Below are 15,051 nucleotides of genomic sequence, written 5' to 3'. Positions count from 1 at the left end.
GGTGGTGGTGAGTCCCCGAGACATCGGTGTTACTATTCGAAGAGACGTTTACAGCCAGAGATACTTTTGCTTTTTTTGACACAGTGTGAACAGGAACATTGGACCTGCTCCTAATCTGCGTTTCTTCCACAGTGGATCGTTATAATCATATATAATTAGGTGGGAAGTAAATATCACAAGAAAGTTTTTTTTAAAACATCCTTCACCCCATCTATATGTCCAAATGTATTAGGCTACTTTCACACTTGCGTTGTTAATTCCAGTAGAGGAATGCATTCGTTCCATTAGGAAGCGATTGTGTGAAATCAAAACGGAAAAAAAAGGATCTGTCACTAAATACATTGAAAGTCAGTGGGTGACAGGTTTTTAAAGCTCCTAAAAAAACGGATCCGTTACCCGTGACTTACATTGTTTTCAGTGCCGGATACGCTTTTTTCAATTTTTTTGACTGGACACAAAACCACAGCTTGCAGCGCATTTGTGTCCGGTCACAAAAGGGAAAGGTGCAGGAACAGAAGACATCCTGATGCATCCTGAACAGATCTCTTTCAATTCAGAATACATGAGGAGTAAACTGAATCGTTTTTTTTCCCGTTATTGAGATCATCTGCCATATCTCAATACCGGAAAACAACAACGCAAATGTGAAAGTAGCCTTACTGTTTTATAACGTAAATTCAACAATTTGAGAATAAATAGGCTTAACAGGCTAAGTGATATCAATTTTTACTAAATGTGGATAAATATAAGGTAAAACAGTCAAATCACATACATAATAAATACAGAATAGATAATCACATGGCTTGCACATACAATATGTGGGGGACTCCAGTCGCGTTGTCGTAGCACATGGCTGGCGCCCCATGGTGATACAAGAGACAGACCTACAACATCCTACCTGGATGATGTTCAGTGGAGTTCCAATTAACTGTCTGTGTGCAGCAAAGTTTACACCTTTTAGTTGATCCTCCTAAGGATGTCCAGTGCACAGTGCATAGGTCTCTGAGGTAGAATGTGGCCTTCTCAGCACAGCAGGGGGTTGTGTATGTTATCTAACTATCCCTTACTCACTACATTACAAGGAATACCATTAAACAGCATATAGAAGTTAAAATTAAAGGGGACAGAATTAAATGAAACAGAACCACTCAGTAAGTAATTATGTATGTAAAGTACCCTTACAACACAATTACATAAAACTCTCTATGGGTAGTCCTTCCCCTTACACTATGTCCCTCTGCAGTGTAGCTCTGAATATAGTAAGAAGAAGCAAGAATCATGGGGACAATTCATCCTCAAGGCTCTTCTGAATAAAGAACATTTCCTACATTCTTAACAGCATTATGGTTTCTTTGCTATGTTCCTTCTAAAACATTATTTATATACAAAACATCAAAATGTATTCTCTCTTTTGTGAATTCTCTCATGTTTCACAAGAGTTGATTTAGTTTTAAAATTTCTCCTACATACTGAACATGAATACGGCTTCTCTCCTTTGTGAATTATGTCATGTCTAATAAGTTGTGATTTGTGTGTAAAGCATTTCCCACATTCAGAACATGAATATGGCTTCTCCCCTGTGTGAATTCTCTGATGTTTAACAAGATATGATTTGTGTGTAAAGCATTTCCCACATTCAGAACATGAATATGGCTTCTCCCCTGTGTGAATTCTCTGATGTTTAACAAGATATGATTTGTGTGTAAAGCATTTCCCACATTCTGAACATGAATATGGCTTCTCTCCTGTGTGAATTCTCTCATGTTGTACAAGATCTGTTTTATGTATGAAACATTTCTCACATTGTGAACATGAATAAGCCTTCTCTCCTGTGTGACGTCTCCCATGTCTAATAACATTTGCTTTATCTGTAAAGCGTTTCCCACATTCTGAACATGAATACGGCTTCTCTCCTGTGTGAATTATGTGATGTCTAACAAGTTGCGATTTGTGTGTAAAGCATTTATCACACTGTAAACATGAAAATGGCTTCTCTCCTGTGTGAATTCTCTGATGTTTTACAAGATATGATTTAATTGAAAAGCATTTCCCACATTCTGAACACAAATATGGCTTTTCCCCTGTGTGAATTCTTTGATGTTTAACAAGATCTGATTTATCTATAAAACATTTCCGACATTCTGAACACGAATATGGCTTCTCTCCTGTATGAATTCTCTCATGTCTAATAAGATCTGATTTATCTGTAAAACATTTCCCACATTCTGAACATGAATATGGTTTCTCTCCTGTGTGACTTCTCTCATGTCTAATAAGATCTGATTTATATGTAAAGCATTTCCCACATTCTGAACATGAATACGGCTTCTTTCCTGTGTGATTTCTCTTATGTTGTACCAGCACTGATTCATTTGTATAACACTTTTTACATACTGAACATGAATACAGCTTCTCTCCTGTGTGAATTCTTGTGTGTCTAATAAGATTTAAGCTTTTTGTAAACTGTTTTCCACATTCGTCACACTGAAACCTTTTTCCCCCTTTCTGCCTGGCCCTTGTGGTAACAATCTGTGATTGGTCAGGAGAAGGTTCCTCATGGTTAGGAGGATTATATGACAGATCTGCACTGTAAGGTCCTGGGTGTATATTACAGGTAAAGAGGTTTTCTCCTGAAGAGCGCTGCATGGTATCTTCATCTTCTTTATAGTCTAGCGATAACATGGCGTTTCCCTCAGAGATCTTACTGGGATTTCCTGTTGGGATTAATAGTAAATTTTGTAATTTGTTGCACAATTCATGAAGTAGATAAATGTATAACATTCATATGAGGCTGGAAACACACAAGCAGGTTACACCGTTTATACAGCCAAATCCAGAAGAGGATGAGCAGAGATAGGTATCAAATCCAGAAGAGAATCATCAGAGATAGGTATCAAATCCAGAAGAGGATCATCAGAGATAGGTATCTGTTGCAGAGCTCCAAGACATACCATCAATATCTCCACTTAAATCCCCTTGTAGCTGAAGAAAGAGGTCAATGTCCAAGAGACAATTTCCCCAGTAACTGGACGACACACAGTTTTGGGAGTCAACTGACTTTTCTAGGCATGGCACACATGGTTCCAAACCCCCAACAGCCTCATTTACATACAATAGGGTGAATAGATTACTATAATACAAGGAAAGGTGGGTCAGACAATAGCAAGGGTTGATGGGAGGTTGAGAGGGGACACGGCAGCTAGTTTAAACAGGTCTGGCAGTGTCCCAATGGGACAGTCAAATGGGAAAGGGGGGATTGTACGGACAGCCGAACATAAAATAATATAAAAGGGTCCATCTGTTACACTGCTTCCCCTTAACCACAAGCCAGCATACACAGTCTGATCCCCCAACGGATCGGCTTGGGTATGTCTGGGAAGCACTCACAAATCACTTTTCCAGTTCAGTTTGTCGAGATAACCCGGCAGCATTGCCATTCTGTTTTCCGGGGCGGTAGTGAATTGTAAAATCGTATGGTTGTAACGCCAAGATCCAGCGCAACAACCAGGCATTGTCCCCTGCCACACGATTTAGCCATACTAACGGGTTGTGATCCGTGAGTAATGTGAACTGCTGTCCATACATCTAGGGTTGAAGCTTCTTTAAGGCCCACACCACAGCCAGGCATTCCTTCTCTATGGCGGCGTAGCTCACTTCCCTGGGTAGATGTCACGGCCTATGGTGTACGCCGTGACACTGTTGCCATGCTTGCTGTTGCCGGTGGCAACATGTTGCTGCTTTGGCATGTTGTGGCAGGGTCATGGGTTTTGCTGTGTGCGCCGTGAATTGCTGGCCACGCATGCTGTGGTCTGCGGCAACCTGTTGCCTTTTACCTGTGTGTGCAATACCCCTTTTAGTAGTGTCTCCCTGCTGTGTGGTGTGTGTGGGGTTAATACTCTGGCTGGAGCAAAGTGGTGAGTTAGGTGTGGTCTCAGGTCTCCTTATATATTCTGGCTTGGAGACTGAAATCATTTTGGTTTGTCTGCCTTGTATGTGAGATGCTTGATCTGTATTTGAGATCTGAGGGCCATCCAAGTTTGACATCAAGTTTATTAGCGATGTCATCCTGAGTGTTTCCTCCTTGTCTTCCTTCCCCTCCTGGTGTGTCATTTACGGTGTGGGTTTAAGTTGGAGATTTGGTGTACGTCTTGTTTGTGGTTGCATGTCTGGGATGTTGTTGGTGTTTGTCCCTGCATGTGTGCAAGACGTCTCCCTTGTGTGGGTTACCGCCGAAAGGGGGTCCCATTGGTTTCCCGGAGGGGTGAACCTAAAGACATTAGCAGCCTTGCCTGGAGCCACCTTGCTTCGGTGTCCGCATGGGGGTCCAGGTTGTTTTGGTGTGGTTTTTCCATCTTTGCTGCGGCAGGTAAGTGTTTGATGTTCAGTGGTTACACTGTGTTCTTACCTGCCGTGCATGTTGCTGCATTGTCTTCCTCCCTGTCAGCTAAAGGGCCGCTGGAGATGCCTTTCACCCATGGTGATGGATGAACAGGAGGTCTCTGCCCTGTCACGATGTTAAGGGTGATGCAGGGATTCCTAGACTTCTAGGTTTGTGAATATGAGCCCCCTTACCATTGAAGGCGGCTCATATAGCAAGGAGACCAGGGCTATTTTAGGGAAGCTTTAGGAGGTGACCAGCTCCCTTTTCCCTGCCTATGGCTTAGTACTTGGTGACATTGCACGGTGGGGGGTTTCCCCCACTCCCCACCGTGACAGTAGAAGCTTCTGACTCAAGTAAGCTATGGGATAGTCACCGCCATCTTCTCCAACTTGGCTCAGTACCGCTCCCAATCCAAACATTGAAGCATCTGGACCTCAGAGTGTGCCGGGTTGTTCAGAGAGTGGGCCTATGACCTGGTAGTAACAGGATAGGTCTCGTTGGTACCCTGGGAAGGTACAAATGCAGAAGTCATCGGGCCAAGATAATTTCCCAGCAAAACATCAGCAGGTAGGTCTTTTATCAACCCAACATTAACCATTCCCGCCTCCACATCCCAATGTAGATGTACCCTGGCTGTGGGTAATCTGTGGATGGTCCCTCCCGCCACCCGTACAGCTACAGAACCGCCAGTGCGGTCGTTCTCTGGAACCAGATGTCATCGCACCAGGGTGAGGGTGGCACCGGAATCGCGCAGCCCCTGGGTCTCCTTGCCGTTGAGGATAACCGTCTGCCTGTGATGCTGTTGATTATCAGTTTCCGCCTGTATTGGGTCTGCCTTGTGTAGAACACCCCAGTGTTCCTCTGGATCCTCTGCTCTGATGTTAAGTGGGACAGCCTCTGTATGGTAGTAGTTGGGCGTCTGCCCGCGCTGGAGGAGGTGGACCTGGACGGATGCATGCAGCCTGGTTTTGGTTCTGGGTACAGTCCCTCTGATAATGCCCAAACTTTTTGCAGGCATGGCACTGTATGGTGCTGCAATTAGGGTATCTGTTTGCTGGGATACTAGGCAGGAGCCCTGTGCATTGTGGTTCTGGTGGCCCAGGGTGTATTGGGCTGGGATTGGGTCTGAAGCTTACCCTGGATTGTCTGCGGGCATCCTGGTAGTCATCTGCCTGTCTGGCTACGTCGGATAGAGTGGTAGGTCCCTTACCCACTCCTGCACTTCTGGATTTAGTCCATTGAAAAATTGTTCCAGTAGAACCAGCTGGGTAATTTCCTCTGCTGGAAAAGCTTGGCTTGCCTGTAGCCAGGCTAGGGCTGCCCTCTGCATGCGGCAGGCCCACTCTTTGTATGAGTCTTTTTCCTGTTTTTAGTGTCCCTGAATCGTCTCCTGTATGCTTCTGGGGTGATGGCATACCTTGCCAAAATTACCTATTTAACCCGGTTATAGTCTACAATCTCCTCATCAGGTACAGCTCTATATGCCTCTTCTGCATGGCCAGAGAGCTTACCAGCAAGGATTCGTACCCAGTCTGCTGGGGGTACCTGGTGTAGCCTGCACTGCCGTTCAAAGTCTTGCAGAAAGCCGTCGATCTCATCCTCGGCTTCCACAATTTTTTTAAACGCATCATGCGGTACCTTGACTTTGGGTTCTGGAACCGGAGTACTAGTTAGCGGTCTTTCCAATGCCCACTGCTCTGCTATCCGGAGTTGGTTCTCTCTCTCTCTTCCCTTGCAGTGATCAAGCCATCCACTTGGTTCATGTGTCATAGATGATGTTGCAGATAGCTGGAAGTTATGGATAAACATCCGACTGGCTTGATCCCAAACTAAGGAGCATAAAGGTGACCCCTATAAAAACCCTAAGAGCTCACCCTAACTACTAAGCACATACAAGGGTCTCAGAGGTAGACGATTGCATGCCCTCGTACCTAGACTGTGTGACACCTGAAAACCCTATAATAGTGAGCGGACAGGACCACCGGCTCCCTGCACTTAATACGGAGGGAGTCAGGGTCACCTAGAATCAAGCCAGCAAGGAAACACAATACATGAAAGGACTTATCTGAACAAGCAGCAACAAAAGTCTCCAGCAGTGAACACTTCAATCCAGGAAGTAGTATAAACCGCAAAGTGAGGTGGTATGGGAGGGAATATAAAGGAAGGCAATTAGTGTAAATAGGTGACAGCTGGGAGAAGGAAAGGAGATGATAAAGTGAAACCAAAACAAAGAAACTCATGCAAGAGGTACAGAAAAACGTCTGCCAGATCTTCTCAGAGAGCTGGCGGTGACAGTACCCCTCCCTCTACGGGTGGACTCCAGACACTCAGAGCCCACCTTCTCAGGATGGGACCTATGGAAAGCCCTGATGAGACGAGTGGCCTTAATGTCCGCCACTGGGACCCACATCCTCTCCTCAGGACCATAACCCTCCCAATGAACGAGGTACTGGAGAGAACCGCGGATAATGCGAGAATACACAATCCTAGAGACCTGAAATTCAAGATTACCATCAACAACAATCGGAGGAGGAGGCAAAGAGGAGGGTACAGTGGGTTGGACATAAGATTTTAATAGGGAACTGTGAAAAACATTATAGATCTTCCAAGTCTGCGGAAGATCAAGACGGAAGGCAACGGGATTGATGACGGACAAGATCTTGCAAGGCCCAATAAACTTAGGACCCAACTTCCAGGAGGGAACCTTCAGTTTGATATTCTTTGTAGACAACTACACCAGATCACCCACATTCTGGTCCGGACCAGGCACATGTCTCTTATCCGCCACACGCTTATATCTCTCACTCATCCTCTTCAAATTACCCTGAATCTTTTGCCAAATAAATGACAAAGACGAGGAAAATCTCTCCTCATCAGGTAAACCAGAAGACCCCTCTCCAGAGAAAGTCCCAAACTGCGGATGAAACCCATATGCACCAAAAAATGGTGACTTATCAGAGGACTCCTGGCGACGGTTATTTAAAGCAAACTCAGCAAGGTACAAAAAAGAACACCAATCCTCCTGATTCTCTGCCACAAAACAGCGCAGATATGTCTCCAGATTCTGATTGACGCGTTCGGTTTGACCATTCGACTGCGGGTGAAAAGCAGAAGAGAACGACAACCGAACCCCCAAGCGAGAACAGAAGGCCTTCCAGAATCTGGAAACAAATTGCGTGCCCCTATCAGAAACGATGTCTGAAGGAATGCCATGCAATTTAACAATGTGATCAACAAACGCTTGCGCCAGCGTCTTAGCATTGGGTAACTCAGGAAAGGGAATGAAATGCGCCATTTCGCTAAAACGGTCCACTACTACCAGAATAACAGTCTTCCCCGAGGAGCGAGGCAGGTCCGTAATGAAGTCCATGGACAGATGCGTCCAAGGACGGGAAGGAATGGGTAATGGGAGGAGAGAACCCGATGGCCGTGAATGAGGGACCTTGGCACGAGCGCAGGTCTCGCAGGCTGCCACAAAACCCTCAACCGTCTTACGAAGAGCCAGCCACCAGAATCTCCGAGCAATGAGATCCACTGTGGCTCTACTCCCCGGGTGCCCAGCAAGGACAGTATCATGGTGCTCCTTAAAAACATTATATCGTAAAGCGTGAGGCACAAACAACCTCCCAGGAGGACAAAGATCAGGAGCCTCTGCCTGGGCTGCCTGAACCTCTGCCTCCAAATCAGGATAAAGAGCAGAGACGACCATCCCTTCAGCCAAAATGGGACCCGGGTCTTCAAAGTTCCCCCCTCCCGGAAAACAACGTGACAGGGCATCCGCCTTCACATTTTTAACCCCAGGGCGGAACTTGACAACAAAATTAAACCTAGAAAAGAATAAAGAACATCTGGCCTGTCTCGGGTTCAGACGCTTGGCTGATTCCAAGTAGGCCAGATTCTTATGGTCGGTAAACACGGTAATAGGGTGTCTGGCTCCCTCTAGCCAATGGTGCCATTCCTCAAAAGCTAATTTGATGGCCAACAACTCCCTATCTCCCACATCGTAATTTCTCTCTGCGGAGGAGAGTTTCCTTGAGAAAAAGGCACAAGGTCGCCATTTGGCAGGAGAGGGACCCTGAGATAAGACCGCACCCACACCCACCTCAGAAGCGTCCACCTCAACAATAAAAGGTAGAGAGACATCAGGTTGTACCAAAATGGGAGCAGAAGCAAAACTCTCTTTAATACTAGAAAAGGCCTTAAGCGCATCTACCGACCAGGAGGAAAAATCTACCCCCTTTTTAGTCATATCAGTGAGTGGCTTAACAACAGAGGAATAATTCAAAATGAACTTTCTGTAATAATTGGCAAAACCCAAAAACCGCATCAGCGCCTTCTGATTCTCAGGAAGCTCCCAATCAAGCACAGCGCGGGCCTTCTCAGGGTCCATGCGAAAACCAGAAGCGGAGAGAAGAAACCCCAGAAATTGAATCTCCGGAGCCAAAAACATACATTTTTCCAGTTTAGCGTACAATTTATTCTCCCGCAGAATGAGCAAGACCTGACGTAGGTGGTCCCTATGAGTTTTGAAATCAGGTGAAAAAATCTAAATGTCATCTAGATACACCAGTACAAATTTCCCCATTAAATGACAAAAAATGCTGGAGAGAGAAAGAAATGAACCTCCCTGCGCTCCCTAAGTTTAGATGTATAAAAATCAACCCGGATGGGGTGAAACCGCAGCTAGAATGTCCTAAAAAGGAGCTGTTATCCTCCTTGAGGTAAAATAAGAGTGAAAATCAATGTGTAACCCGTGGGTGGTACTGGACACAAGCGCAGGAAATACAGTCTAAGCGGCTACTGATGCTGGGTGAGAGAACTAGATGGACTGAGGACGCGATCAGAGTGGGGGGAGGAGAGACAGTTACCGGCAAAGTGCAGCGTCCACCGGCTGTCTCAATAAAGGGGTATGAGGTGAGACTACTAAGGTTGGGAGCATGTGAATGATACCAGTATAATTCCTACCTGAAAAGGGGGTTGGCTCTGGTGTGCGTACTGCTTGCGGTTAATGGAACCTTCTTTCCTATCCTGCTTCTGCGGAGTGTTCTAGGTAGAAAACTTCCTTCTGAGTTGGCGTGGGTTCTTCTTTCACCTTCTAGCGTGAGCGCTGCCCCGGCCGGAAGCAAGCGCTCTGCGAGGTGGCTGGTTACTTTGGTTGTCCTAGAAAACGGGTCGGTGACGTCACCTGCGGCAATACTGTAGCCTCCGTAGGACAAAAAACCTTCCTACGCGTTTCGGGGCCGTGCGGGCTCCTTCGTCGGGGATGGTTGGTTGTCAGTGTTCGTGGAGGTTAAATAGCTGACTCGGTTTCCAAGGTAACCAAGTCAACAAACAACCATAAGGGCAGGCGTGCAGGTTACCAAACCGCTATGCAGTATAAGTATATAGTGATGCAATTAGGTTCATAGTTCTTTTGTTACATAGGCAATCCGAAGGACACTTTCAATCATTGGTCATTAGGGACCTACTTCGGATCAATCCCAATAAGAAAATCAGTCCTTATAACCTATCCAAGGGGGAGAGTAGAGCCATCAAATCCCTACAAACGAATAATCAGATTATTATTAGACCAGCAGACAAAGGGGGTGGATTGGTCATACTTGACCAGAAGGACTACCATCAGGAGGCCCTAAGACTGCTTTCGGATCGAAAGACGTATAAGCAACTCAGTCTCGACCCTACAACAATATATAAAAGCAAACTGAATCTATTAATTCACAAGGGTAAGAATATGGGAGCCCTTTCTAAGGATGAAATCCTTTTTATTAACAATCAAAGCCCTAAGATACCAAACTTTTACTATCTCCCTAAAATTCACAAGAATATAACTTGCCCACCAGGTAGACCCATAATTTCAGGGATTGATAGCCTTACCTCCAACCTATCCAAGTATGTGGACATTTTATTACAAGAACAGGTTTTAAAACTACCGGCGTATCTTAAAGATACGAAACATATCCTCCAAATTTTAGAAGGGATTGAATGGCAGACGGATTTCCTTTTGGGCACTTTGGACGTGACTGCCCTATACACAGTAATTGATAAAAAAAAAGGGCCGTGATGCTGCGGAATATTTTTTAAAAAAAGATCAAACTATATCTGAGGAACAAATCAATTTTACATGCGATTGCATAACGTTCATTTTAGAGCATAATTATTTTAAGTATGGTCCAGATTTTTATCTCCAGACGTGGGGGACCGCTATGGGGACCAGATTCGCACCGAGCTTCGCCAACCTCTATATGGGTAGATGGGAGGAGCCCACTATATTCCCCGGGGGGGAGCTCGGTGCGGGTCTGGTCCTCTGGAAAAGGTTCATTGACGATGTCATTTTTATCTGGAAGGGGGATGAGTCTTCCCTCGACAATCTTTTAGCTAATTTGAATAAAAATGATTTTAATCTGCACTTTACTCCTTCATATGACAAAAAAGAAATCAACTTCTTGGACTTAACTATATTCATTGAGGACAGTTCTTTATATACTAAAACATATCATAAACCAACCGATACCAATAGTTTTATTCCTCTGGGAAGTTGTCACTTGCCCACTTGGTTGAACAACATCCCCTACGGTCAGTATATCAGGGCCCGTAGAAACTGCACTACGGACACTGATTACCAACAGGAGGTAGTAGATCTAAATAAAAAATTTCTGGCAAAAGGGTATGAGTCAAAAACATTGATTCCAATCACCAATATTGTCAGTGTTATGGACAGGCAAGTACTACTAAAAGATAAAATAATAGACAAGGATATCCCTGCCAGTGAGGAAGTCAACCAAATAAAGGTCCCCATTATTACTACATTCAGTGCAGGGGTGGGTACATTTAAAAGAATCATTTATAGACATTGGGACATTCTCAAGTATGATAAAATCATAGGGGAGAAGATTCCTCTGAAACCCACATTCATTTTTAGGAAAGCCTCCAATCTAGCCAATCTAATAGCTCCATCTGAGAAAAGACATACATTGGGGCACCAATCATGTCTGAAAAAAGGTTTTTTTCCCTGCCGTCTGTGTAAGAATTGTAAAACTGTAAAACATCTAATAAAACCCCTATTTGAACTCCACACCCCACAAGGTAAATTTACTATCAGGGACTATATCTCCTGCAACACCAAAGGGGTTATTTATTACATCCAGTGCCCCTGCCATAAAATCTATGTTGGACGTACAAAAAGAGAATTAAAAACGAGGATCAGGGAGCACATCAACAATATTCATAAAAAAGTAGACCATCATCCCCTATCCCGCCACTATGTGGAATTCCATCAAGGGAAGTTCCTGGGATCCAAATTTGGGGGCATAGAGAGAGTTAAACAGGAGAGCAGGGGAGGGGATTACATCAAACTCATGTCTAGAGTGGAAAGTAAATGGATCTTTAGATACAACAGCCTGGCACCTCATGGGTTAAACCAGGAACTAGAACTTTTTGCTTTGCAATAAATACACACATTTGAGGACGATTGGATCCATAGGGCAATTATTAATCATCATCAAAGTAGATATATACATGGTGTCCTTCGGATTGCCTATGTAACAAAAGAACTATGAACCTAATTGCATCACTATATACTTATACTGCATAGCGGTTTGGTAACCTGCACGCCTGCCCTTATGGTTGTTTGTTGACTTGGTTACCTTGGAAACCGAGTCAGCTATTTAACCTCCACGAACACTGACAACCAACCATCCCTGACGAAGGAGCCCGCACGGCCCCGAAACGCGTAGGAAGGTTTTTTGTCCTACGGAGGCTACAGTATTGCCGCAGGTGACGTCACCGACCCGGTTTCTAGGACAACCAAAGTAACCAGCCACCTCGCAGAGCGCTTGCTTCCGGCCGGGGCAGCGCTCACGCTAGAAGGTGAAAGAAGAACCCACGCCAACTCAGAAGGAAGTTTTCTACCTAGAACACTCCGCAGAAGCAGGATAGGAAAGAAGGTTCCATTAACCGCAAGCAGTACGCACACCAGAGCCAACCCCCTTTTCAGGTAGGAATTATACTGGTATCATTCACATGCTCCCAACCTTAGTAGTCTCACCTCATACCCCTTTATTGAGACAGCCGGTGGACGCTGCACTTTGCCGGTAACTGTCTCTCCTCCCCCCACTCTGATCGCGTCCTCAGTCCATCTAGTTCTCTCACCCAGCATCAGTAGCCGCTTAGACTGTATTTCCTGCGCTTGTGTCCAGTACCACCCACGGGTTACACATTGAAAATGACAAAAAATGCTGTTCACAAAATGTTGGAAGACGGCCGGAGCATTCATCAAAATAAAGGGCATAACCAAATTCTCAAAATGACCCTCAGGGGTATTGAAGGCCGTCTTCCATTCGTCCCTTTCCATGACCCTGACCAGGTTGTAAGCCCCTCTTAAATCCAACTTAGAAAAAACTTTAGCCCCAACAATCTGGTTAAACAGGTCCGGGATCAGAGGAAGCGGATATGGGTCACGAATTATGATACTGTTCAGCTCCCTGAAATCCAGACAAGGTCTTAAAGAACCATCTTTTTTCTTAACAAAAAAAAAAACAGCGGCAACAGGTGACTTCAAGGGTCGTATGTGTCCTTTTCTCAGACTCTCAGAGATATAAGCACTCATAGCGACCCTTTCAGGTTGGGAGAGATTGTATAGTCGTGATTTTGGCAGCTTGGCGCCTGGGATGAGATTAATAGGGCAATCGTACTCCCGGTGAGGGGGCAGCTCCTGGACATCACTCTAGGAAAACACATCCGAAAATTCAGAGAGAAAAGATGGTACAGTGTTAGTAGAAACCTCTGAAAGAGAGGCCGAGAGGCAATTCTCTCTGCAGAAGTCACTCCAATCATTTATTTGGTATTGTGAACTATGCCATTTAACGATTTTGGAGAAAGTGGAGCGGAATCGATAGCAAAAACAGGAATATCCTTTTCCAAAGTGCATACCTGGAAACCATGTGTTATAGCAAATTGATTATCAATGAGGTTGACAGCTGCTCCACTATATACAAAAATCTCACAAACAATGTTCTTGCTATCTAGCGCCACCCTGGCAGGTAGGAGAAAACGGGAACTACAAGCAAACGGCAAACCTCAATTTCCACATCAACCTTGCCAATAGTAGCAAATGGAAGTTTCTTTATAACCCTCAGAAAACTCCCTGAATCTCCTAGAGGGGCAAACATTAGCCACATGATTTATACCCCCACAACGGAAACAAACCCTCCTCTGAGAGCTGAATCCTTTACTATCAGAGGCAAGCAAACCCAGCTGCATGGGCTCCTGCTCAGAGGGGATTGAGAGAGACTGAGGCCCCTGCGCACTGAATAAGACCGCCCCACTGTCCTTGGACTGAATATGACAGGAAGGAGTGGTCTCTGCTCTCTCTCTAAGACGCCTGTCAATACGAACAGCTAGAGACATGGCAGACTCCAACGAGGCAGGTCTCTCATGAAAAGCAAATGCATCTTTCAATCCCTCTGAAAGACCATGGCAAAATTGACTTCGGAGTGCAGCATCATTCCAACCAGTATCAGCTGCCCATCTCCGAAATTCAGAACAATATATCTCTGCGGACTGTTTACCCTGGTATAAAAGATGCAGTTTAGATTCAGCCAGAGCAATACGATCTGGGTCATCATATATCTTCCCCAGGGCTACAAAAAATTCATCCACCGGTTGGAGGGGCCATGCCCCCACCGGCAGAGAAAAGGCCCAAGACTGAGCATTATCCCTGAGCAGCGAGATGATGATCCCCACCCTCTGCTCCTCATCGAACAAAATTCTCACTACCACTAGAGAACGTATCCGGAAGCGAGATCTTAGGCCCGGAACAAACTCCATGAACGCAAGCAGAACCGGTCACCTCAAACGGAGACACAGTTTTACGGAGATCTGCTACCTCCAGTGAAAGACCTTGCATGCGGTCAATCAAGGCTGAAACCGGATCCATGCTTAAGACGGTAATGGCGGTTTATAATGTCATGGATGATGTTGCAGATAGCTGGAAGTTATGGATAAACATCCGACTGGCTTGATCCCAAACTAAGGAGCATAAAGGTGACCCCTATAAAACCCTAAGAGCTCACCCTGACTGCTAAACACATACAAGGGTCTCAGAGGTAGACGATTGCATGCCCTCGTACCTAGATTGTGTGACACCTGAAAACCCTATAATAGTGAGGGGACACGACCACCGGCTCCCTGCACTTAATACGGAGGGAGTCAGGGTCACCTAGAATCAAGCCAGCAAGGAAACACAATACATGAAAGGACTTATCTGAACAAGCAGCCACAGAAGTCTCCAGCAGTGAACACTTCAATCCAGGAAGAAGTATAAACCGCAAAGTGAGGCAGTATGGGAGGGAATATAAAGGGAGGCAATTAGTGTGAATAGGTGACAGCTGGGAGAAGGAAAGGAGATGATAAAGTGAAATCAAAACGAAGAAACTCATGCATGAGATACAGAAGAACGTCTGCCAGACCTTCTCAGAGAGCTGGCAGTGACATCATGGTTGCCTGTACCAGCTCTATGGAGAGATTCTCTCCATAAAATGCTAGCCTGCTTTTCACCTCTCTTTCGAACTCTGACTCTCTGGTTTCTGTAGCCATACTGCATGCCCGGTCTCCCTCGGTCAGTTCAGCAATTAGCACGGCCTTCGTTTTATTGCTGGCTATCTGCCCTCTCG

The 15,051-nt window shown here is 45.3% G+C and overlaps 1 protein-coding gene across 1 annotated transcript in view; it reads right to left on the bottom strand.

The window, feature by feature from the left end:
- Positions 1-810: 810 nt before the first annotated feature.
- LOC120998322 (zinc finger protein 501-like) overlaps positions 811-15,051 on the bottom strand; it is a 56,838-nt gene continuing 42,597 nt past the window's right edge. Inside the window, exon 6 of the mRNA XM_040428981.1 lies at positions 811-2,714. Coding sequence (XP_040284915.1) covers positions 1,393-2,714 — 1,322 coding nt within the window. The 3' untranslated portion in view covers positions 811-1,392. The remainder of the gene's footprint in view (positions 2,715-15,051) is intronic.

Source organism: Bufo bufo, chromosome 4, assembly GCF_905171765.1.
Source record: "Bufo bufo chromosome 4, aBufBuf1.1, whole genome shotgun sequence".
NCBI lineage: Eukaryota > Metazoa > Chordata > Amphibia > Anura > Bufonidae > Bufo > Bufo bufo.
This window is presented reverse-complemented; position numbering and strand designations above follow the sequence as displayed.